The sequence below is a fragment of the Anomalospiza imberbis genome, chromosome 16 (assembly GCF_031753505.1).
Source record: "Anomalospiza imberbis isolate Cuckoo-Finch-1a 21T00152 chromosome 16, ASM3175350v1, whole genome shotgun sequence".
Lineage (NCBI taxonomy): Eukaryota > Metazoa > Chordata > Aves > Passeriformes > Viduidae > Anomalospiza > Anomalospiza imberbis.
This window is the reverse complement of record NC_089696.1, coordinates 6,655,018-6,677,559: the sequence shown is the minus strand read 5'-3', so window position 1 is coordinate 6,677,559 and position 22,542 is coordinate 6,655,018. Positions and strand designations below refer to the sequence as shown.

General features: G+C 42.9%; 1 protein-coding gene and 1 long non-coding RNA gene across 3 annotated transcripts in view; one reads left to right on the top strand and one right to left on the bottom strand.

Annotated features, from left to right (window-relative positions):
- Window positions 1–22,542, bottom strand: part of LOC137483577 (uncharacterized) — a 66,202-nt gene that overhangs the window by 1,288 nt on the left and 42,372 nt on the right. Inside the window, exons 3-4 of one of the 2 annotated variants that reach the window (XR_011004539.1) lie at window positions 10,986–11,138; window positions 6–5,404 (exon numbers count right to left, since the gene is read on the bottom strand). This is a non-coding gene — a long non-coding RNA (uncharacterized lncRNA). Of the gene's footprint in view, window positions 1–5; window positions 5,405–10,985; window positions 11,139–22,542 lie in introns of those variants that run through there. The other variant, XR_011004538.1, reaches the window with a different exon arrangement.
- Window positions 5,651–8,707, top strand: SOCS1 (suppressor of cytokine signaling 1). The gene is made up of 2 exons (XM_068206775.1): window positions 5,651–5,859; window positions 7,722–8,707. The coding sequence occupies exon 2, from the start codon at window positions 7,797–7,799 to the stop codon at window positions 8,418–8,420; it is 624 nt and encodes a 207-aa protein (XP_068062876.1). The 5' UTR covers window positions 5,651–5,859; window positions 7,722–7,796; the 3' UTR covers window positions 8,421–8,707.

Here is a 22,542-nt window from a genome sequence, read left to right as displayed (position 1 = left end):
TGTAACAGCACCACATCAGTCTTTATTCACTTTAAGAACAAGACAACCTTCTTCTTTTTAATTTGGACTGTAGATTCTCTCTGCATTCAAAGAAATAGAACTGAGATTTGGATCCATTTGACTATATTAAGAATGAATTTTATTCAATTTCTGTGGACTGAAAACCAAAGATGAGGGAACACTTGAATCATTTCCTTTACCTCACCCCAACCATAACAATCTCCCCATGTGTTGATTATGCCCAAGAATAAAATGTGTTCCTCTAGCCAGCACTGAAAGCTCTGTAGTCCAGCAGATGTATCTGGAAGCCAAACTAGCTTCATGTGCTTCTGCTTTAACATGTCCAGCCCAGTATTTATTGCTGCAGTTCCCTGAACAGGACCCTGCTACCTCTTCAATTAGCACCAACATTATTTTTAAGGATCCAAAGTTCCTTCATCAGTTGTGGAGTATGCACATACAGACACACTCACACATAATCCAGTAAGACAAATTTATCATTTGGATGAAAAAAAAAACAAAAAACACAAAGCAGGCTGCCCTTTCACAATATTTTTACCAACAATTTTGAGACTTTCCCTTCCCCTCCCCCACTCAACTAACTATGAAGAAGGATGTCTAAACTACTGAAATGCAGAAAACCAAACCACATTTTCATGTGGTTAAGTGCTCAGCATTTGAATTTATGAGACTAATGTGAATCTTGATTTGACTTAGTTAATACCAACAAGGAACTTCCACTGAACATCAGACAGGATCCATTTAGTCTGGGCTCAAGGAAACCAGCATTAACTTCCATGAGAAAGTAATTAACATAATTCAAAATAAACAATTCCAGAATAGCCAGCTGAGAAAGAAACTTTCCTCATAGCCTCAGACAGTTAATGTATTGCTTATTTGAAACATAGCAGTTTATATCTCTTACAGTGAAATATTTCAGACAACATGGACTATTCAAAGGAACTTAAGGGACAGAGAGGCTCAGCTCTTACTCAGCCTTAATCCACAATTAAGCTTAATTTGCTTAACTTCCAAACCTCAGAGTTCTCTATTCTAGCCAGCACACATGTGCGCATCCTTTTTAGAAGACAAAACCACTAATTCCTCTAATCCATCTGGATGGGATCTGACTTGGACATTCTCTGCAGAACAGCACAAATTTCAGTTCAGACAGAATTAATTATTTTTGTACCAACTGGCATGCCCCTGTCTAGGTAGATGCTTATCAAAGCTTGATAACAAATTGGTGACATCCTCAAAATGTATTTTGTTCTTGGCATAATGATGAATTTGCTGTGACTGACTGCCTGGCAAGACACACATTGTTCTTCAGTGATACCTAGCATGATAACTAATACCAGTGTAAAGTGAGTCACATCTGTAGCTGTTTCACCTGGAAGAGCTGCCTAAAAGGATAAGAAGATGAGCTGTATTCATCAGGCCCATTTTATTACCTCCTAACTTAGAAAATGATTGATTGGATAGTATGGGAATGGAAATGTGTGAGGCGAGATCACGATAGCTGCATCTCTTGGACACGTCCTGTTTAAATGCATCAAACTCTAACCCAAATACTTTGTCAAAGTGGGTGACAGGTTCACACTTGGCTCAGTGCAGCTGGTTTCAGTGCATCTGAAAGCAGACTCACAGACAGTGTGGTGTCTAATTTACTTGCAAAATCAAAGAATTCCGATTTCAAGGGTTTCGTTTAAATGAAAATTCAGATTCTGGAGAAGAAAACAAAACCCACTAAAACAGGAAGGATGGTATTGTGGTTAAGTTTCTAGTATAGGGCTATGAAGACCTGAATTATGTTCCATTCCTAGCCCTTCTGCAGACTATCTCACTCTGACTTCAAGCAAATCACTGAATCTCTTGGTGCTTCAGTTCCTCTTTTCTAAAGATGATGTTGGTGATTTGATCAGTTTAGATAATGAGCACATTCATGTAAGAGCTATCATGTACCAGCAGTATCAGCACAAGACAAAAGACAAATAGTCAAATATGACTATTTACTGAACCATTTTTGCAAGCAAATAGCAACTCTATATTAAACCCACACTGATCACCCACTTACTGTACCAAACTCTAAACAACATACTGTCCCACAGACACATTGCCCTGTCCCTTAATCCAGGTTCATAACAGAATCAGTGTCTCCTTCTATTCTCAAAAGCTAGGAAAAAGCTAAAATGGGGAGTGCCTGCTGGTTTTCTAAGCCTTTCAGGTTTTCTGATTTTCTTTTCCCCAGAGGACTGTCCCTGCAGTGGAGATGAATTCAGCAGGGTGTGGAATGCCCCATAATGGAATTTATACTGGGGAATACCACACATGGTATCACAACCTCATCCCTCCTGGTGGTTTCAGAGGGCGAGGAAAGGCTTGGAGCACAAATAGAAGAAGTTCTGCCTGCATTATTCTGCTGTTAGTTGCATTATTCTGGCAAGAGTGTGGGGTTTGGAAAACTAACCAACAGGCAAATGTCTCATGTATTCCCAACAGAAACAGTACTCTCCCACCTCCAAAACCATCTTCAGAACCATGTTTTTTCTCTTGCTACCTTCTGGTAGACCTTACCTGGCATCCCTATTCCCAGGACTTTCTAAACAGGTTCCCTGTCACCTTTGTCCTGTTTCTAGCCAGTAAGCCATGCTCCTGCTGCACAAATGCCGAGCAATTCCTCTGAATTTTCTGCCATTTTTCAAAACAGTGTTTACAAAATAGGGCTAAGGACTTTCATTTTTAACTAAAGCTAAGTTTGTTCTTTATCCTAACTTTTGGAGGTTTACTGATACGAACCTTCATAGCAAAAGCATTTACTTTCCTGCTCTAGAAACAAGGGAGAAAGGAAGATGGGGTAGTATCTCTCAATAATTTTCTCTCCAGATTTTGCTTTTCTTTTCTGAGACCATCAGCAGGGAAGGAAACACAATTTGTTTCTCCACATGAAGAAAAATAGGCATTTCACATGGAAGGCTTTACTTATCAAATAGACTCTAAGTCTAATTCACCTTGCAAAAAGCAGCAAGTGCTCCTTAAGCTGCCAGAGCACGGGTCAGAATCACCTGGACTGGCAGCGGTGCTTTCTCCTTCAGTCCTTTATCTAGAGATGCTTCTCCAGATGCTCTGCCCAGCAGCTCTGCCCAGGTTCCCCTTTCTGCACTGCCCTCTGCTGGATACCGTGACCGCACCCTGTGGGATCCCGCTGGCACGGCACTCCTCCCGAGGCACACACTGCTGGGGGCTTAAGGCGAGGGAGGGGATGCAGGAAAGGAAACCGAAGGATGGGAATGGAGAGTTGCAAAAACAAAACATGAGTGGGTAAAACTGAAGATTTCCCAAGAAAGCTCAACTTGTGGGACCCTCACATCTAAACCCTCAACTCCTATCACAGAAACTTCACTCACTGTGCAAATTTCCTTCACACACTACAACTGAAGCCCATTTCTCCTGGGCAAGCCTTTCTAAGGCACTTCATGGAGCACCCTGGACCACTTTCACTATGGTTCATGTAGGGATGGTGTCAAACTCCATAAGCAGCAGCCTGACACACTTGGCTTCTGATGTCCAAGCTGGCAAGTTCACTCCATCACTCTCCTCTGCGACTGGGAGTTCACCTACCCATTCGAGCCTTGCCAAGCTCTGAAGCTTTCCAACTGAATATTGTTACCACATTCCTGCTCAATGAACACAACTTATTGGACGGACACTTTGTCAGCTGCACTACTCAGTCCATGGCAGACAGACGGCATGTGCACCTGCAGGATCTTTCTTTCCCCTGTGATCTTACAAAATTAAAAAATACATGAGAGTGAAACAGCTTTCCTGGCACATCAACAGCAACCTTCAGCCAGCTCTGTCTCACGTGAGAAAATCGCATCCCAATGTGCTGCATTCCAGCCATGAAGCGCTCTGCCTCTAAAAGCCACAGCCACGGCAGGACGAGGCTGCAGCAGCAGGGAGGGAGCTCGCTGGGCGCCCTGGGCGCTGGGGGAGGAGTTGTGAGGATCTGAGCTGTACTTTTGGTTCTGATTTACCTTATCTTGACAGAGTTAAGCACTTCAAAACCCCTTGTCTGAAGAGTTGGGGGGGAGGAAGGGGACTTTGTCTTGCCAAAGTAGACTTTAAGCTGTTAAGGGCAAGGCCTGGCTGAAGTACCTGTGTGAACACCAACAATGCCATATCCAAACCAGCCTCGGAATCTACTCCTGCATGGAGCACACTGTGCCTAAGACTGGCAATATTGCATATTCAAATTCTAAGGGAAGTTTCGGTTTCAACAGTCCTTCATGCTTTTGCTTTATACAGTAAAGCAAATGAGCTTCCTCCAGCAGATTATGCCAAACCTTGACTAAGCTCTGTTGCTCAAAACTTGAGAGAGGAGTCTGAGCATAAAGTGAATCTCTGTGCAAGGTCTTAAAATTAATGGCACACTGCTTCTCCAAATTCATTACAACTATGCTCTTGCATGACAGAACATAAGCAGTAAATTTTGGTGGCTAAAACATCATCAGAAATTTCAAGATTCACCTATTGTACACTGGCTGCACATCACTGTAAGGTGCTGTTTTGCCATCAGGTTAAGTCAGTCTGTGATCACACTGGATTTTGAAAAGCAAGAAATACATTCCCTCAATTTAATCCCAAGGACAACACATAAGGCATTGCCAGACCCTCTCCCCTTAATCACTTGACAGAGACATTTCCTTTGCATTGTCACAAAACATCGTGTAAACTACAGGGAAACTTCTTGGCCTCTAAAACGTGGTTGTTATTTAATAAACATCCTCTTTGGAAGAAAGCACACTTTACTGGGCCCGCTTAAGGGACCACATAAGATACGGGTGTGGTATGTGAGGTTTCAAACCTCCTTCTGGGTGAGCAGGAGAGCATTCCAAGTCTCCTGCACTGGCTGCTGGCAAGGTTATAAATACAGCTGGGATTTGAACAGCTACTTTTAATTCTGATTACTCTGGAGAAAACCCCAGGGAAGTTCTGCTTTAAGAACTCAAACCCCAGTGTTGCATCTTTACAGTCTTCTCAGTGGAAGGATCATAAGCTTCTATAAATGCTTTTTGTACTTTGAGATTATTGGTCTAATATTTTGTCCTTTCTTTAACATTTAAGTTATACATTAAGTCCTCTTACCTCTTCTGTCCATGGTGACCTGTTAGCTCTGAGGAGAACAGCTATTTTCACGTGAAACCTCCCCGCAGTGGTTGCTCGCTTGCTTTTCTTGCCATTTCTCCCCCACACGTTTTGAGGTAGCTGCCATCAGAGCCTCATCCATCACCTACCTCTAGTGGTCCCCTGGCCTCCCTGGGGCCACAGAGGGCTTCCGTGCTCGGATTTTCCCCGCAGCACCTCTCGACTCTGCCCGCGGCCACCGCCTGCTCCAATGGGGCTGTCCGGGAAAAAAAGGCAAAAAAAGAGTAAACCCAGACGTAGTCGGATAGAAGAAGAGAGGTTGAAGAGCATCCCCAGCGGCGGGCAGGGAGCCCGCCGTTCTCCGGAGGCGGTGCTACAGCTGGCTCAGGGCCACCAAGCCTTTGGGAAAGCGAAAGTGAACGTAGGCCACATGCTTTCCGAGAAGGCGGGGAGGAGCCGAGTCGTGCTCCTCCGCGTTAAATAAAAAGCCGGGGCGATGCGTGGCCACAGAGCGCTGGAGGGGCCGGGAGCGCTGCAGGAGTCGCTCGCCCGCCCGCCCCGCGGCAGCCCCGGCTCGCCGCGGCGCCAGGCAGGGCCCCCGCCGGAGGATGCTCGACCGGCCCCCGGGGCCAGGACCAGGACTAGCAGCAGGACTGGGACTGGCAGCGTGTGCTGCGCTCCGGGGACGGCCCCCACCCGCGGCACCCCGAGGTAAGGGAGGGTGTCTGCCCCGGGGGGTCCGCGCCAACCGCGACGTGCACCGAGGGCTCGGGCGCCGCGGCCCGATGAGCTCAGATTTCGGAGAAATCCTGCCAGATCTGCCAAGAGTGTGGTGGCTTGGGGAGTCTTTGCCCTTTAATTTTAAATACATTTTCCCCCTCCCTTTTTGGCTCAGTGTCCGTGCTCAGACAGACCTGTCGTGCCTGGTGTAAAACAGTGGGACAAGCACTAAAGGGAACACGCAGCGGGGTTTGCAGGGCCCCGCGCCCGCAGTGCCCGCACGGCCGCGCCGCCGCCGGGACCAGCCGGGCCAGGCCCCGGACCCCGCAGAAGTCTCCGCTCCGCCGCAGTCGGGGCACCCTTGTCCCAGATCCTTGCCCTGGCTTTCGGGCTCCGAAGACTGGCATGTTCCCCGTTTGCTCTGTGCGCTTCGGAAAGGCACTGCAAACTCTCGCTTGGCTCCCTACGGCTTCTGCTAGGGAGCCCTTTGATTTTTAGATCGCGGGCTTAGTGCTTATTTCTCCCCAGGGTGTCCTGAAACGGAATTTTTAACTTTAAATACTGAGCGATAATCCTGGCTCAGTATTTGGAAAAACTGGCATCAGTTTCCTTCTGCTGTGCAAAGCAAGCCCAATGCTACTTTCAGCCTGTTACTTACCAGCTTAAGGATTTTATAACCCTCGTAGGTGCTTGAGGAAGTAATATGACCTAAATGAAACTAAACATAAAGTTGTTAAATTAGCACAGACAGGAATCCAGCAGCATGCTTTCTTAGAAATCCTCATTAGCATGTTACCCTGAACTGTGAGACGGCTGAGGGATTCATTTCTGAGAATCCTTCAAGGCTTCTCAACAAGCTGCTGCTGCAGATCTATATCTGACTATAGGGATAAATCCTAAAATCTATGCTTGCCAGTAAGGTCAAGGCAGCCAGCGGAGATGTATTGAACCACACTGTCAGAGGCAGACATTTCAGGCCAAACTCATTCCTGGTGCAGCACTGCTAATTCCTTTGAAGTAACACGAGGGATGAATTTAGTCCCTCATGTTGAAAGATATATCAATAGGAAGCAATTTAGATTGGGCCACTTAAAGTGCATGTGATACAAAAAAGAGAGAGAGACTGTGGAGTAATGCTTTAAGGGTTCACAGAGGTTGATTTGTATAAGCTAGTAGGTTGTAGCATTGCTGTCCCAAGGGAAACTTGGGAGAATGGAAATGGCCTTTTATAGCTGAGCCTCAGGTTAACAGGAGAGAGGAAAGAAGTTTTAGGATTACTGTGTAAATTGACCGTGTTACACGCTGCCCCTCCAAGTTGCACCTCAGTCATACAATGGAACCTCACCTCACTCTCTTCCCTAGTTATCTGGGAACACAGCCTTCATCCACTTTATCTTTTTTTGTACAATGCATGCACCAAATAACAACATTGTGTGCCGAGTCCTGACATTGTAGTTTGGAAGGCAGAAAAAATGGTAATTCAGTTGTAAAACCTTGTTGATTTGTTCTTTAAAAACTTGAGAATGGCAGAGGGTGTCCATGAGATGACGTCTCATTGAGAAGGCATTTGAGTTGCTAGGCCTTGAAAGGGCTCATAGCAGGGAAACTTATTATTTTCTGTAGCTGTTAATGATCCTTGCTAAATATTTTTGGAGCTTTGGAGTTTGCCATAGTGATAGGCTGCTAATCTTGTCCAAAAGAGAGCAGTTGTTTGCCTGGTGTAAATTGGAAAATGAATATTTTATTATTTTATAATGGGTGGGAGGTGTATCAATGGAAGAGGGTCATTCAGCGATTGCTGCCGGCTGTCCCTGGGGATCGATCTCACATGGTGTCTCTCCTTGGCATTTCAGAGTAGCTGCTGGAAGGCCGCCCTGCCGTAGCCGCTGACGCTATGGAAGACCGCATCCGCTGCTCTCGGCTGTAGGATGGTAGCGCACAGCAAGGTGTCAGCAGATAATGCACTTGGAGCAGACCCAAGAAGGCTTCTTGACCCTCCGGCACGGGATTGCTCACAGGCACGAGGCTTCCAGGGCCCCGGCCGGCCCGGCACTGTGCAGGCACAGGGCACTACACACTTCCGAACCTTTCGCTCCCAAGCGGATTTCAGTAGCATCACTCGAGCCAGCAGCCTGCTGGATGCCTGTGGCTTCTACTGGGGGCCTCTGACTGTCAGTGCTGCCCACGAGAAGCTGAAGTCTGAGCCCGAGGGCACCTTCCTCATCAGGGACAGCACACAAAAGAATTGCTTCTTTGCCATCAGTGTTAAGACTGCAACTGGGCCCACCAGTATCCGGATTAACTTTCAGACTGGGCGTTTCAGCCTGGATGGCAGCAAAGAGACTTTTGACTGTCTTTTTAAGCTGCTGGAACATTACCTAAGCTCCCCGAGGAAAGTACTGGTTGCCCCCCTTCGCAAGGTCCGGGTGCAGCCACTGCAGGAGCTCTGCCGGAAAAGCATCGTGAAGACTTTTGGAAGAGAGAACTTAAATCAGATCCCACTCAATCCTGTTTTAAAGGACTACCTGAAATCCTTCCCATTTCAGATATAAGTGCAGCATTAACTGTATAGGGACACATTAGACATGTGTAACGAAATCCATCTTCCTGGGTTTTTAAATATGTTTGACAGCGAGCAAACTTATTTTTGTAGCAGTTTACTGTATTTTGCGATGGAACCTGAACACTTGACTTCTTATGTTTACAAAAACTGTTTGCACAAACCTGGGGTTTTAAAACCCTGGCATAATTTTTCTGCCAAGCAGAATATTTTACTATTTTATAATATTTTTAATGATATTAACATAATAAACTTTATTGTCACAGTTTTTAAAAAAAATAGCATCTCTGTTTGTAGTTTTAAAGGCTCTGGCACCTATCCTGCTGGCAGACTAACTGCTTAACTGAGTGTGTAAGTGCAGACAGGTCTCCACATGGTCCTGCTTCTTTGCCCTAGCAAATTAGTCTGTCTTAGTGCTGGTCCAGCAAGCAGAGGATTCCTGCCTGCAAAAGCCTACAATAAAAAAGGGCAAGCAAGTAGAAAATATACTAAGGTTGAATCTGCCCAGGAATCCACCTCTCTCCTAAATCCATGAGAAACAGGGACAATATATAAAGACTGCAGTGATGCATAGTTTTTGACAGAGCAAATCAAACCCTTGGCTGAGCAAACTCCACCAACACTGGTTTGTCTTATTTCTGTGGAAAGGTGCAAAACCCTGAGCTAGAAGACGTTGCTGTCTGACATAACCAAACCCCATGAACCTCAGTGAGGAAAAATAAAACTGTCCAGAAATGCTCTTCACACACTTTAATCTGTGAATGCTGTAACATTGCGGTGCATTGGGGAAAGGATAGTTTAGTTCCCTTTAAAAATTTGCATGCACAAATGGCAAAGGTGCAGACATCCTTAGACATAAAAAATATGTTTCTCATCTTAAATTCCTCCTGATCTACAGAGCAGAGATTTGGCATGTTAAAAGAATCTATGACTTAGCTCCATGACAGGATCCAGAGAACATCTGCCCTCTACATTTGCAGCTGTAATTTCTAGTGGCTAAGCTGCATTCAGAGAAAGTTAAACTACATTAACTGTTCTGTTTCCATCTGCTCATGAAACACAAAAACAGTGCCCCCAGAAACTGCAGCTGTGAATGACTTGAAATGCCTGATTTGGCAAAGTGTCACCTGCATTATGAGAAAGTGATTCTCCTCTCCCCCAAGCATTTCCTGAAATCCATGAAAAGCTGACTTAGAAAAAAGGCTGAACCAAATCACTTCAAAGAAGGCACAGTCTTTCACAGAAATGTACTCTGTCAGCCCAGATCTACAGTGCTTACAGGAACTGCAAGCAGTAAATGAAGTAATCTTCAGAGTTTGGGAGATAAAAGGTCTCTCCCCCTACTGTAATTCACATTCCTTTTAAAGATAAAGCCACTTTTAGGAGACATTGAGTGTATGTTCTATAGTGATCCTTACTGAATAATTTGTTTAATATTTACCAAATCAGCTCTTACTTCATTGATGTTTCTTTGGAATAAATAGGTTTCCTCCTCAGATATGACTAAGGATCACTCAGTGGACTGGACATTATGAAAAAAGGGAAAAAGAACACACAGGCAGTATCATGGTGTGTTGCTTCCCTAAAATATTCTTTGGATCAGTCCTAAACCAGCAAAAAGCATTTCTGCTTAATTCTAAAGCTGGAATTAGTTGTCAAATGATGCATTTTCACACAGCAGCTGCAAGGATATAAATTTGGGAAGTAGTGAATGCTGTGCTATGCAGCAGATAGGAGACTGGAAAAAAGCTACTGCCTGAATGTGAATAGCATTGTTAAATTGGAAAAGAAGTCTTTGTAGGGTGAAGGCTGCCAGACTGGTTTGCTGTCAGCAGAGATTGTTATCCCTTCCCCATACTCTTTTTTTCCCAGCTCCACACTAGTATCTTTTAACCCTTCAGGCTCTGAACAAATGGCTCTTGCCCTGCTATACAGAAGAGTGCCCACATGACAGCATTACTGGTAGAACAAGCACAATGTAACTTCTCTGCTACCTCTGAGAAAACCAAGCAAAACTAGACCTAGATAGAGAATAAGGGGCTTCCCACTGAGAGGTGTGGAATGAAAAGCATAAGGATTGAGTGAATTTCATTTTCTTCCTGGCAGAAACAAACCTGTTTTTTTCCTCTCTTATATTGCTTTAGAGTAAGTTTAGCAGAAATAAGCCATATCCTCCCACATGAGGTGCCTAATATCTTCATTTTGTCTTTATTATGAAATGCAAATATGGGATAGCTCATAAAAAATATATAACCAAAACTATAAATAAGGACAAGCAAGAAGGTCAGAATTGCATAAAATGCCTCTTAAGAGGAGACAAAGCTGACTTGTATTTTTAAATTACATTATCTTTACCTGCCTTTTCTTCTGCTTCCTTTCCTTCTCTCTTTCTCCCCAGCATACAATACAGTGGCCAGGAACATCCTCCTTCTAATAGGTATATATGGGTTGCACCAATGCAGTAAGGAAATCCTAACCACAGGATGTGTGTTCACAATATCACTCTGACTTTCCTTCTATAAGAGCAAATCAAGGGCTCTCTAAAATGTCTGCTTACCTGTGTACACTGATTTAAGGGTGGTGTCACTTCTAAGGGGCACAGCAGGAGTCTCCTGAAGATTTCTGTACTAAGTTCAGTGGTCAAATCTCTCATCCTCAGTTTTAATAAAGCACCAGCAAGGTGAAATAAGGAATTTGCAGTACTCTGCACCTAAAGCAATAGAAACATGCAACAGATTTTACTCTCTCCTGCTAAATAGTACATAAAGTGGTGATTCCAGTCCCTTCCCCTCACCCAGCTCTTTCCTCTGACCTTTTGACCGTGGCTGAACAGTAAACAGTCAATCTGTTAAAGGGTTGTGGGAAAATTTGAGCCATGCTCAGGAGCCCAGCAAAGCCACGCTTTTGCAGAGACTGTAATATTTACAGTTAGTGGGGAAGGGACAGCTTTCCAGGAATGCCATTTGCAGCGTGGCTGTGTCCCCAGGGCAGCAGGGTGGGCTCTGAGCAGGGCCCTGCTGGACCCGGCCCTGCTCCTGGGACTGCACAGGCCGCAGGCCTCAGGCCTCCTCACCCTGTAGGCTGAAGCACGTTTTACTTTCTGAGTAATTAAATTACATACAATGCAACAGCTGTAAAACACTAACAAGCAGAGGAAATTAATAGACCTGTAGAAATTCAGAAAGCTGTTTATTTAAGCTGTGGAGAGCTACTGAGTGCTCAGGAGGAGGAGGAGCTTGAATGCCAAGCAGGGCCTGTTACCGCACCGAGGCTGTGGTCACACTAATTCTGTTATGATTGAAGTCATTTACAAGAAATGAGGCTTCAGCTGCAGTCAGCACTGATGCTATTTTCAACAGACAAGACAAAAAGTGTCCCCTAGGGCAACACACTGCCCATATCTAGCCATCAGTGCTCTTCACCCCGCTGGTACTGAACCCTCTGTTGAACAGCACATCCGCCTCCTGAACCTTCTCCTCAGATCCAGGGTCAGCCCTTTCTGTTGTGCTGGGCTGGCTTTCGGGCCCTGGCTCTCCTGCCACTCTCCACTGGTGCCAACAGCTGTGTGAGCAATGCATTTATTCATTGATTCCACTGATCTGAGACAAGGCAGTGTAACAGGGACTTAATTTGGACTCTAGGTGGCTTTCTGTGAAAAGCGTAAGCTAACAACTGCCCATGCCCTAAGTTTCCAGGAAGTTTTTCCCAATTGCCACAAAGTGCCATTCAAGACTTTTCATTGCCTCTGACTTGCCATACTTCTACATAACTCAGATCCTGTCACTGTGTCTGTAGTTTTCATCCACAGCTGTTTCCCAGTACAGCAGCCAAATTTACAACACCCTAGCCTAATTTGCTGCTTGTGTCACCATGGAATAACAGAAACATGGGCCAGCAGGAAGTATAAAGACAAGCCCAGCTTCTCCCACACGAACCACTGCTCAAGTAGGGCAAAGCAGCAAAGCCCAGAGTCAGAATATAAACTCCTGACTGACAGACAGCTGAGTTACCCACATGCCAGAAGTATTTCCCCTCTGCAGCTCAGTGACATGCTTTGGATGTAGCTATTGAAGAGAAGAATGATAGATGATTGTGCATAGCAAAACAATTTCTCTATAGTCTTCAGCTATGAGAGAAACAGTTACACTGTGAAGATGAAATATCAGCCAAACAGAATGAAACAAATAACTAGCTGCACTATAAGCCCCATTTGGCCAGTTTCTTTCATTCTGTTCTTCTTAGCAAGGCAAAGTAGCATCACCTTTCTGTTGTTATTTTAATCTCAGTTACTCTTAATTTCAGTTATTCTTTGTAGCTCCCAGCCATGTAAAAGAATGGTAAATCTGGTCATCACTCTTAAACAGATACAGAGGATACCATCCAAACATCTGTAGCAAAATTTTAGATCCACTGAAATCAATTGCCAGGGAATGGCTGACATTTCTGCAGATAGTTTTATTAAATAAGACTAAGTATCTTTTTAAAATTAAATGCAAGATCTATGATTGCATCACAAAGTTTTCTTACTTGATAGAGCCTCAACAAATTCACAGGCTGAGAATGCTCTGTTTTGATGCTGAAAGAGTATACACAAGGTTCTGTGCAATTTCCTACTTCCATTCCTTGCAGCTCTGCAAAGTATTTGCAAATCAACTCTGTGCCCTTCAAACTGAAACTGCCCTTCAAACCAAACTTTCCCCAAATCAACTTCCCTACAGCAGAAACTAATTATTACTGGAATTTGAGTCAGATTGAACTTTCAGGCTGAGATTTTAGGTCTCCTCTCTGGGATTTGAACAACTTCTGGTTCCTAGTCTGAGCACTGAAAACAGAAGATAAAATATTGTCCCCAGAATGTTACAACACAGACTCGACTGAGGCTTACAGATTTTGTAATTCTCAGTGTAATAGTCTCATCTGGTTATTTCTTGACCTGCCTGTGAACCATCACTGTTCAGACAGCCTAGACAGATCTGGAGGTGGAGCTGGTATATCCTAGAGACTTATGAAACTGAAGTAGGATAGGTATTATCTCTAATATTATCATTAGGATGAATTTGGAAGATAAATCTGCTACACAACAAGTAAGGTTAGTAGCTATTTTCTTTGCTCTGCCCAGATTAAAAAAACAAAACAAAACAAAACAAAACAAAACAAAACCTTTATGCTAGACTTTTCCAGCATCTATTCTACATACACAATCTGTTCAGAAATAGCTTTGACAAATGTTTCAGAAATTATTTTGTTTTCTGTCACACTTACATTCTCATTTGCTCTCACCAGGTCAGTTGTTCACACCAGCTGATTTAAAGAGCTGAATTAGATGAAAATCAGAAACTTTCAGAAGGTTACATAACTGCCAGGACCGGCCAACTAGGTGCCTAAAAGACACTGTGTGAACCCTTCCTCACATTTCTCCCTAGTTCCCAGCAAGGCCAGCTATACAAAATAAAATTAAATGAGCCATGAAAGCTTTATGAGCGTTATATACAACTGCTTTCTGTTTAAAATAAACTGAAACTACATTTCAATACCTCAAGCCTTTTTCAGGTTGAGATAGGATCTTCCCTTTACAAGTACAGAATATGCTTTATCTAATCTCTCACAGTCAGTCAACAATTACGTGATTAACGGTAAATCCACCCTGGCCTAAGACTAAATGTGTTATGTATAATTCACTCTCTTATGCAAATGCAGGTATTTTTGGTTTGAAGAAGCAGAAAATATTATGATTTTGTAGGAAAATAAAAAGATTCTTGTCAATGTCTGTAAAACTGGCGGCCAGCAGAAGCTTTTCACATCATAACAGCATAGCAGTCCTGAGCACAAGTACACTCTTGTAGCCCAAGCTCTGCAACATATCACATACCTGTTACCTCTTGTATGTGTTCAGCATGCACCATATTTGTTTAATTATATGCAAAGCAGATGGTGCCTTTCTTAAATAAAATTTTTCAGTTCCAGTATTCTCAGGCCAGTACATTTGACAATGTAATTTTGATTTTCATACAAGTTTCTGGCTACTGTGAATTTTCTCATTACTGTTGCTGCACAGAATAAGCTGAGGCTGTGTCAGGCTGAGCTGTGATAGCCATACCATCAACCTGCTGTTCAACCTCAGTTTGCTACAGTTTTCCTCTCTATAGATGCTGATTACAGAGGTTCAGGCGTACAATGGCATTTATAACCAATATTGTTCTTCTAATTTGTCAGCTGTGCTGACAATGATTCCTCCGAATTTCTGGTCTGTAAAGAAAAGGAGAAAAGGCTACAGTGAGAGAAATGTTTGAGCTGGCCGGGAAATCACTACTGGCCCAGGGGGCAGAGCCATCTAAAGCACCCCAAAGCTCATGCAGAGTGTTGGAGCACTCAGTGCTGTGGTGCACTCCCAACAGCAGGGATGTGCATGTGCTGCTGTAACTCCTCACCTCATTGAACAAAACACTTCATTCCTCTCTGGAATGGATAACTGAGGCAACAAGAGTCTAGAAGGATGCTCAGAGATGAGTGTTTGCACACAGGGACAGTGATTCCTCCATCTTCCTCTAAAGCCTGAGAAGCCAGAGACAGTAAGCACCTCATAGGGTGGTGTGGGTGACCTTCTCAGCTACCCTGTTTGTCTTTAGGGCCATGGCTGTCATGGTCCAGGTCACATTGCCATTTAGGGATGTTGTTAAGGGATTTCTCAATAGGCTGCAGTGTCATTTGTCCTTAGGAATTAAATAAGAACATCTCACCTAATTGAGTTGTAAAGGTCTCAAGCACTGGTGAGACTAAATGTCTTCAACTTTGTGCCAGGGACAACACAGTTGTAAAGGTCTCAAGCACTGGTGAGACTAAATGTCTTCAACTTTGTGCCAGGGACAACACAGTTCTGAGTACTCCAGCTTAGTACAGAACACACCTGGAACACACGGTAAGTTCTAATATGCAAAATTGAAAGAGTAGCCTACTCTGGCTTTGAATTTTAGGAATAGGAGCCATGTACATACTGGTCATAGGGATTTTGTGTGGAGTCTAAATGCAAATAAAGGAGGTCAGCTTTTCTTTTAGGAGCAGTGGGAAGGAATGTGAATCAGCAGGGCCTACTGAAGCTGTAAAGCACAAAGGATGATCCAGTTAGGCACACAAGTACTTGAGACAGGAAAAGAAAATAGGAAAGATCAGAAAAATCCAGCCTTTGGCTGAAGTGCTACTGAAATGAGGTTTAGACTCTGAACTCCAAACAAGGAAATTTTCTCTTACCCTGTGATTTTGGAATCTTGCATTATATAGTTTGAACTCTGCTAGCAAATTATTCTATACATGATAGTACTTTACTTGCATTCTCCCCCCAGCTTTTATATGGATAATTTAATCTGATTTTCACAGCACATAACAGAATGTGTACTATCGTGTTTTTTTTTGGACCCTTAGACATCACTACAAGTACCTCAGTAATAGAGTACTCAGTAAAGAGAGATTTGGCTTTTTTTTCCAGTTCATTAGGCCTGTTCTCTTTCTAGTCCTTTTACAGCTGCCCTGCTGAAACAACAGTAAACTTCACATCTTTTTGACAGTAGAATAAAAGTCTCTTGATACAAACCTCCCCATGCATTCACTTCCTTACCAGTGCATGCTCTAGTCCTGGAAGTCTTACTGTAATACACAAATAAATTTAGGAAAAGTCTTTATCTCTAGGGTCTAGAAGTACAAAGGCCTAGCTAGGTATCAAGAAATACTTGCTGATTATTCTTTCATCTATCCAAGTATTGTTTTATACCTGCCTTTAAAGCAAATGTGTCTAACAAGGAAGACATTATCCTTGTGAACTGAACAGTCTGCACTGTGTATAATTTTATTATGCTTTGGAACTAATCAAATCTAGGTAATCTTTCTTCACAGTAAGTGTAATTTATGCACTGTATGCAAGACCATACTCAACCTTACTGCCAAGGTAAACACAGTGACAATTTCAGTCACTGATCCTGAACTAGCTTAGGACTTCCAAATCTGCATTAAAAGACGCAAGTGAAGAATACAGGTAAGGCTATTTCTGTATACTAAGTATCAAGGGAGGACTACACAGGGCTGCCTTTCTCAGCCATCTTATTTTCTCCTTGCTCTCCTACATATTTCATTTCCTTTGCAATTTCAATACAGGTTTACCAAGACGGTGAATTTAAAATGCAGCACATTTCACATCATTCCAAAATATACATTGGGCCTGGAAGCTCAGATAGGTAGGTTTTGGCAGTGACATTTCTAGTGGGGAAGAACAATCTCTTCTGACCCCCTGGAGTTTAAAATATTACAGTTTATCTGCCAGACATGAACTTCTGATTCATGGTGAGGAAGAGCTGACTGCTGCACACAGTCTGCTGCACACCAATTATTATTCATTAATGTTGAATAGAAGCCCAGCTGAAGCCCAAGGGTAATTGTATATAAATGCTAAACACAACCCACATACACATTCCAAGCTGGTATAAATAGGCTTTGAGTGAAATTATGAATGCATGTGTAATTCCATGAATGTTGTAGCTTGAGTGTTGGTGATTGGTGGAACAAAAAAAAAAAAAAACAAACCAAAAACTGCAGAGCCAGCTTGAAGCAAGTGCCAAGTTTAACTTAGGGCCAGTGGACTTCAGGGTCTAATTAAAGGAGCTTAATTCAATCTCTAGTGAAATCAATAGAACTGAGCTGAAAATTAACTTTGGAAGAAAATATTTTCTTTCTAAAGAAAAATTCTGTGTGAAATATGGGAAGACTGTGGCATGCCAGAGAAAAGCATTCTGGAAGGCTGTGAAATTTTGGAAGGAGGTCATGTATTTGAGAGAGCCAGATAAACTATGAGCTGGGTTTTGAAAGAATTGCACAGGGAGTAACAACTGCAAGGGGAGCCAGGTGGTCCTCACAAGTTCTCTCGCCAGCTCTAATCTCCATTACAAAAATGGAGTCCCAGCTGCAGAACAGTTCTACACCTAATTTAGAGCTTCTAACTCTAAGATTCAGGCCTGTTACATAATCCAGCATAGTCCAAAACTGCTTAGCTTCCACTGCCAACAGGGAAAGCCTGAGCCTTTATTAAGGACTTGAAGAAGCCAATTATTTTCCATGCAATTTATGCTACTGTTGGTCCAAATTTTTAAAATTTGAACTGACTGCAAGTCAATTTTAACAGTCTCTAGTGCTAGAGGTGAAATGAACACAGTCCCTTTTATAGAAGCTTAATCCACATTAAGGGTACAATTAAGATAATGTGCTATTTGAAGAGGGGAAAAAGGAAAAGAGACACCTTTTAAGCATCTTCATAAGGCAGCATCTTTTTAAATAACCATTAGCAAATTATTTATGAAACTCCCCCAATCTGAGTCATAAAGTGTTTATGTAGCAGGCAGATTATGAAAGTAGCTTGGTCTCAGTAGTTCTAAAACATACAGAAGTGGCTGGATTTTAACTACTCTCTGTTGGGTTATGTGATCATTTGTACTAGGATGGCTCTGGCTAAAAGTAGCTCAGAAAGTTCTTCAAATTAGCACCTTGAAAATTTGTTGAGAATCTAGAGCCTTGACCTGTGGAGACCATGTGGCACCACATCAAAACTGATTAAGAGAAAAGAAACTAAATTCAAAGTAAGAGTAGGTACAGTCCACTCACTTTAATTTCTGCAGGTTTTTCTTTTAGTTAGTTGCATAATGAGAAGTAAAGATTGTACAGTAAATCACTAGTGCAACAGGCACTGGCATTCAAACACAAGGAAAACAAATCCCTTCCTTTTAATTCAAGTCCATCCGGCTTCCCATGATTTCCTGTTCTCCAGCACAGTTCAGTTCCTAGGAAGACTTGCACAATACAAATACACGGTTGCCTGTGCTAACAAAGTAACTGATCTGCCATGAAAAAGCTGGCATAAATATTATCTCCTCCTGGCAACTACTAACAGCTAAATTGCATGTGGTAATCCTTTTAGCTATTAATGTTATTTTAAACAGACATAATGTTTAAAAATCTAAACAGAACAAAAAAGGGCATGCCCTGTTCCATGCAGGATGTACAATAAATGACACATTTACTGTAAAACAACTATATCAGCATTACCACAGTTAGAGAACATATCTCACAGTCACAGCCATCTAAATTTGCTGGTCAGATATGATTCTCCGGGAAATTAAGGGCTGAGGAGGGAAAGAGGATAATCAAACTATTCTTTCTATTGTTATTGGACTGGGGGGGGAGGGGAGCAACCATCTTTCCAGTGAACTCGGTTTCTGCTTTATGAATCAATTCATGTTTTCTGTTCTATATAGTTCAATACAAAGAGGTCTGAGGAGGATGAATCAGTCAATATTCAAAATCTGGTCCAGTTTTACTAATTTTACTGTAGGTCTATATGAAAGAAATATACTCATATGATCAGCTTGGAGCTCATTCTAGCAAACACTAGTCCTGCTTTGGAAATACTCCAGTCTATGACCTTTGTCTCAGCCACTTTAGGAAATGGAGCTGATAACCCAGGAGTAAGTCCAGGAAAATAAATTAAGCATCTGGAAACCACATAGGAGTGCACTTAGGAGAGGGAATAAGAATTTAACAGTGAACAAATAAAATCCAGAAATATTTCTGGAGCAATGCCTAAATCACAGGATTTCTCAGGCACGGGGAGCAACTGAAGCAGCAGCTTGCAGACCTCCCCTACTCTCTTCTGCTCACTGCCCCACTGTTGCACAGCCTTCACAGGCCACAGTGCCTTCCCCTCTGCCACAAAAACCTGTGGAGTGCAGGACCCTTCTGAGGGAGGCAACAAGGACTGAAACCAAATCCACTCCTGGGACTGGATCTGTTTGGCTGCTGAGGGAAGGAAAATCTTGGCAAATACAACTACTACATCAGGACTGTCATGTTGGATTGTGAAATGCTGTGAAAGGCCAAGCCCTTCCATACACCTAAGACAACCATTTCCCAAGACCAAAAGGATGAAAAGGAGAACTTCTCAAGAACTAAATACTTCCATACATCTCTGCTTAAGTAGGGGATGTTTTGCTATGGATCATAGAGGCAGCAAAAGCAGAACTGCATCACACACGTACACAACAGGTGTTCTCCCTCCTAGGACTAGTCAAGAGTCTTGATTTCAGTACAAAGATTTACTCACTGTGTGGCCCATCACATAACATCACCCGGCCTGCACCAGTCAGTTCTACCTGTGAAATGCCTGTGTAGCTCTGACAGTAACAGAAACAGGGTGCCAGTACTGACAGAAAATTCAGGAGTACAAGAAAGTCAGAAGTGCTTCCTCGCCAATTCTTGCACAGACAGAAAGTGCATGACCTAATTCAGAAGAATCAGTTTGCAGATCAGAACATTAGTCTTCCATTTGTCATTTCACCAATGATAACCTTGAATGTGGTGGCTCTTATATTTCAGGAACTTGCCATTGCTCAGATGCTTAGAGGCTCTGTTCTGATTTTTAGCACTTGATATGAGTAACACTGAGATTTCCTTTGAGGATTTTGCTCTTTCCTTTGTTATATTTTGACAATCCTAAAGGACATAGCTAAAAGCCATTGTAATATCTGGGTCAAGATTTTCACATCTGATTATTGAATCTCTTGGAAAAATTATTTGCCTGGAATTGGAGAAAAATTGATGTACTAAGTTCCAGTAATATAGTATAATTCTAATAGTTCTATTTTTGACCAATACCTAGCTACAGTTCTTGTGGAAAGGGGCTCAGCTGCTCTCATGAACAAACAGGGCTTTGCAGGCAACTTTCTACAGAGGCAACACAGGGAAATCATGTCACAACCTCATTCTCTCTTCTCCACCATTTGCCTTCTCTTCAAATCCATGACACTTAAGGAGTATTTGCACTCACAGACAATCTGGGGGATGGGAGCCCTCTTAAAAAAACCTCTGCTGGTTTCAGAAGCCTTGTAAAACTCCGACATGGCAACCAGGCTGCAAGTAAGCAAGGAAGAGACAGGAAAAAGTGACAGGTGTGGCTGTCCTGACTCCTTCACCCCCAAAAAGCTGGAAAATACAGCAGTGGGGGAAGGGGATCATGCCCTCACCCATAAATAAAAGTGGAGGATTTCCCTCCTTTTCCCGAGGTAAAATCTATAAGGAAACTATTATGGCATTTCCCTGTGTGTCTCCTCCTGTGTGATTTCCAAAATTGCTGTTAGACAAGTTGTGGAATCTGCCATGTCCCTTCCAAGTGGGAGGGAGCAAGCGCAGACTTGCTGCAGCTGGATGACAGCACAGGACAGAGGCAGGCAGACTTTACCACCTTGTGTCTATACTGGCACGAGTAAGAAGTTCTGTAGTACAGGAGGAGCTGGTTCTGAGCCAGCCTACACAGGCTCTCAGCAGGCATTAGTCATTTTGATAATGGTCTAAATGCAGCCACCCAGTTACTGCTTGGCAAGCTTGAATCTCTGTGCCAGGTGCACGCTGATAGAAGGAGTCCCAGGCACCCGTGTCAGCTGAAAGATATGCTGCCAGTAGCTGGGGGAAAGCGAAACAGAGGAGGTGGGTGTGGTGTGAGCACACAAAGACACGTGTTGCACCAATGAATATACTCAAGTGAGTGAGGACCAAAGCAGAGGCTGCTGAACTGTTTGAAAGTTAATGATGGAAACAGTTACCATTGGGAAAGTGGTGCCTGTTCACTGGTTATGATGTTGCTATGTGAAATTTCCATGATTTTCCTTAAAATGTTTTTTTTTTTTTTTGTGAACCAGAAACTAGAAGGCTGCTGGCTATGTATTTTGCATGATAGAAACAATGGAGACAGAGTCTTTTTAAACAGCTCAAGAGTGTGGTGTCACAAACTGCAGCGACAATCCAGCAGCTTCCCCCTCAACCTGGCCTTTCTCCATCCCCACTCCAGGGCCCTGGAATCCTATGGTGGATCCTTTATGGTGGCTCTTGGACTCTTACAGAGCCAAGACAACTTGCTATTTTAGGGGAAAAAAAAATTCAGTCACATCACAGTGAGAAAAAATGGCTAAAAAAAAGGTCCAAGAAACGTGGGAACTGATGCAAAGCAGAGCAGGAGCACGTGGCTGGGATGTGCCAGCTCCTGTTTGCTTACAAAACTGGCAAACCCATCATGCAGAACATCAATAAAAGACAAATTTCTCATTCCAGACCAGAGTCACTGGACAGCTATTGCAGGAACATGCTGCTGAGTTTGGCATAATCAGACTTTATTTCAGGAAATAAAATGCTGAACTGAAAGCACATACCCTGTAGCTGAGAGAAATAATTCAGAATCTATTAATAATATGACATGTAGGATCCAAAAAACATGTAAAGTGATTGACTTTGCTAATTCTGTCATAGAAAGTGCATTTCTGATACGAAAATCCTGAAGAAAAAGTTGAGTACAAATGTGCTATCTCTTAATTCTCCAGGAGGGATAAGTTAAAACTTTAAATAATAAATTTAGATTTCATAGCAAAAACCCAAACAACCCAAACCCCAACCAACAATCTCAAACTAAAACAAAATAGCTGTAATTAGGGCTGAATACTTATGGAGTAAAATAAAAGACTCCCCAAGAGAAAAAAAAAACATGTCCCTGACTAATCAAAGAATATTTCAGATTACGCAAAATTCTTGTTGAATTTGCTGCAGAAAGTTGACAATGACCACAAAACTGATTTTCAAATAAATGTCAAAAAAAAAAATAGTTCTTCCTAAAACATAAGAAATTTCTTTTGTGCAAAAAGTAATTGAGGGGCTGGAGGAAAAGCAGCCAGTTTTATTTGGGTATTTACCCAAATACTGGATTTAATTTGTGATTTCATGGGTAGGGCCATCAGATGTTAACTTTTCACAAACCATGCTCTTCTCAGGGGAGAGCTGCAGCTGAGTAAGAGCCCGAGTGTCTGATCCGAAAGCTCTTGGCAATGGAGAGAACGTTTCCAATGATCTGAGGAGGTCTAGACCTCGGAAGAGGAAGAAATAGCAGAGTCTTTTCTGAGAGCACAGAGAACCAAAGCCTCTTGGCCAACAGCAGGCACATGCAAGGACTACCACAAGGATTCCTTTGGATGACTGGTACATACACATCGTCACTGCTTCAAAGAAGGCATACATGACAATACTGAGTTCTTGGAAAAATG

What these genes read in the sequence shown, in the direction of transcription:
- SOCS1 (XM_068206775.1), top strand. Translation starts at nt 7,797, where the DNA reads ATGGTAGCGCACAGCAAGGTGTCAGCAGATAATGCACTTGGAGCAGAC.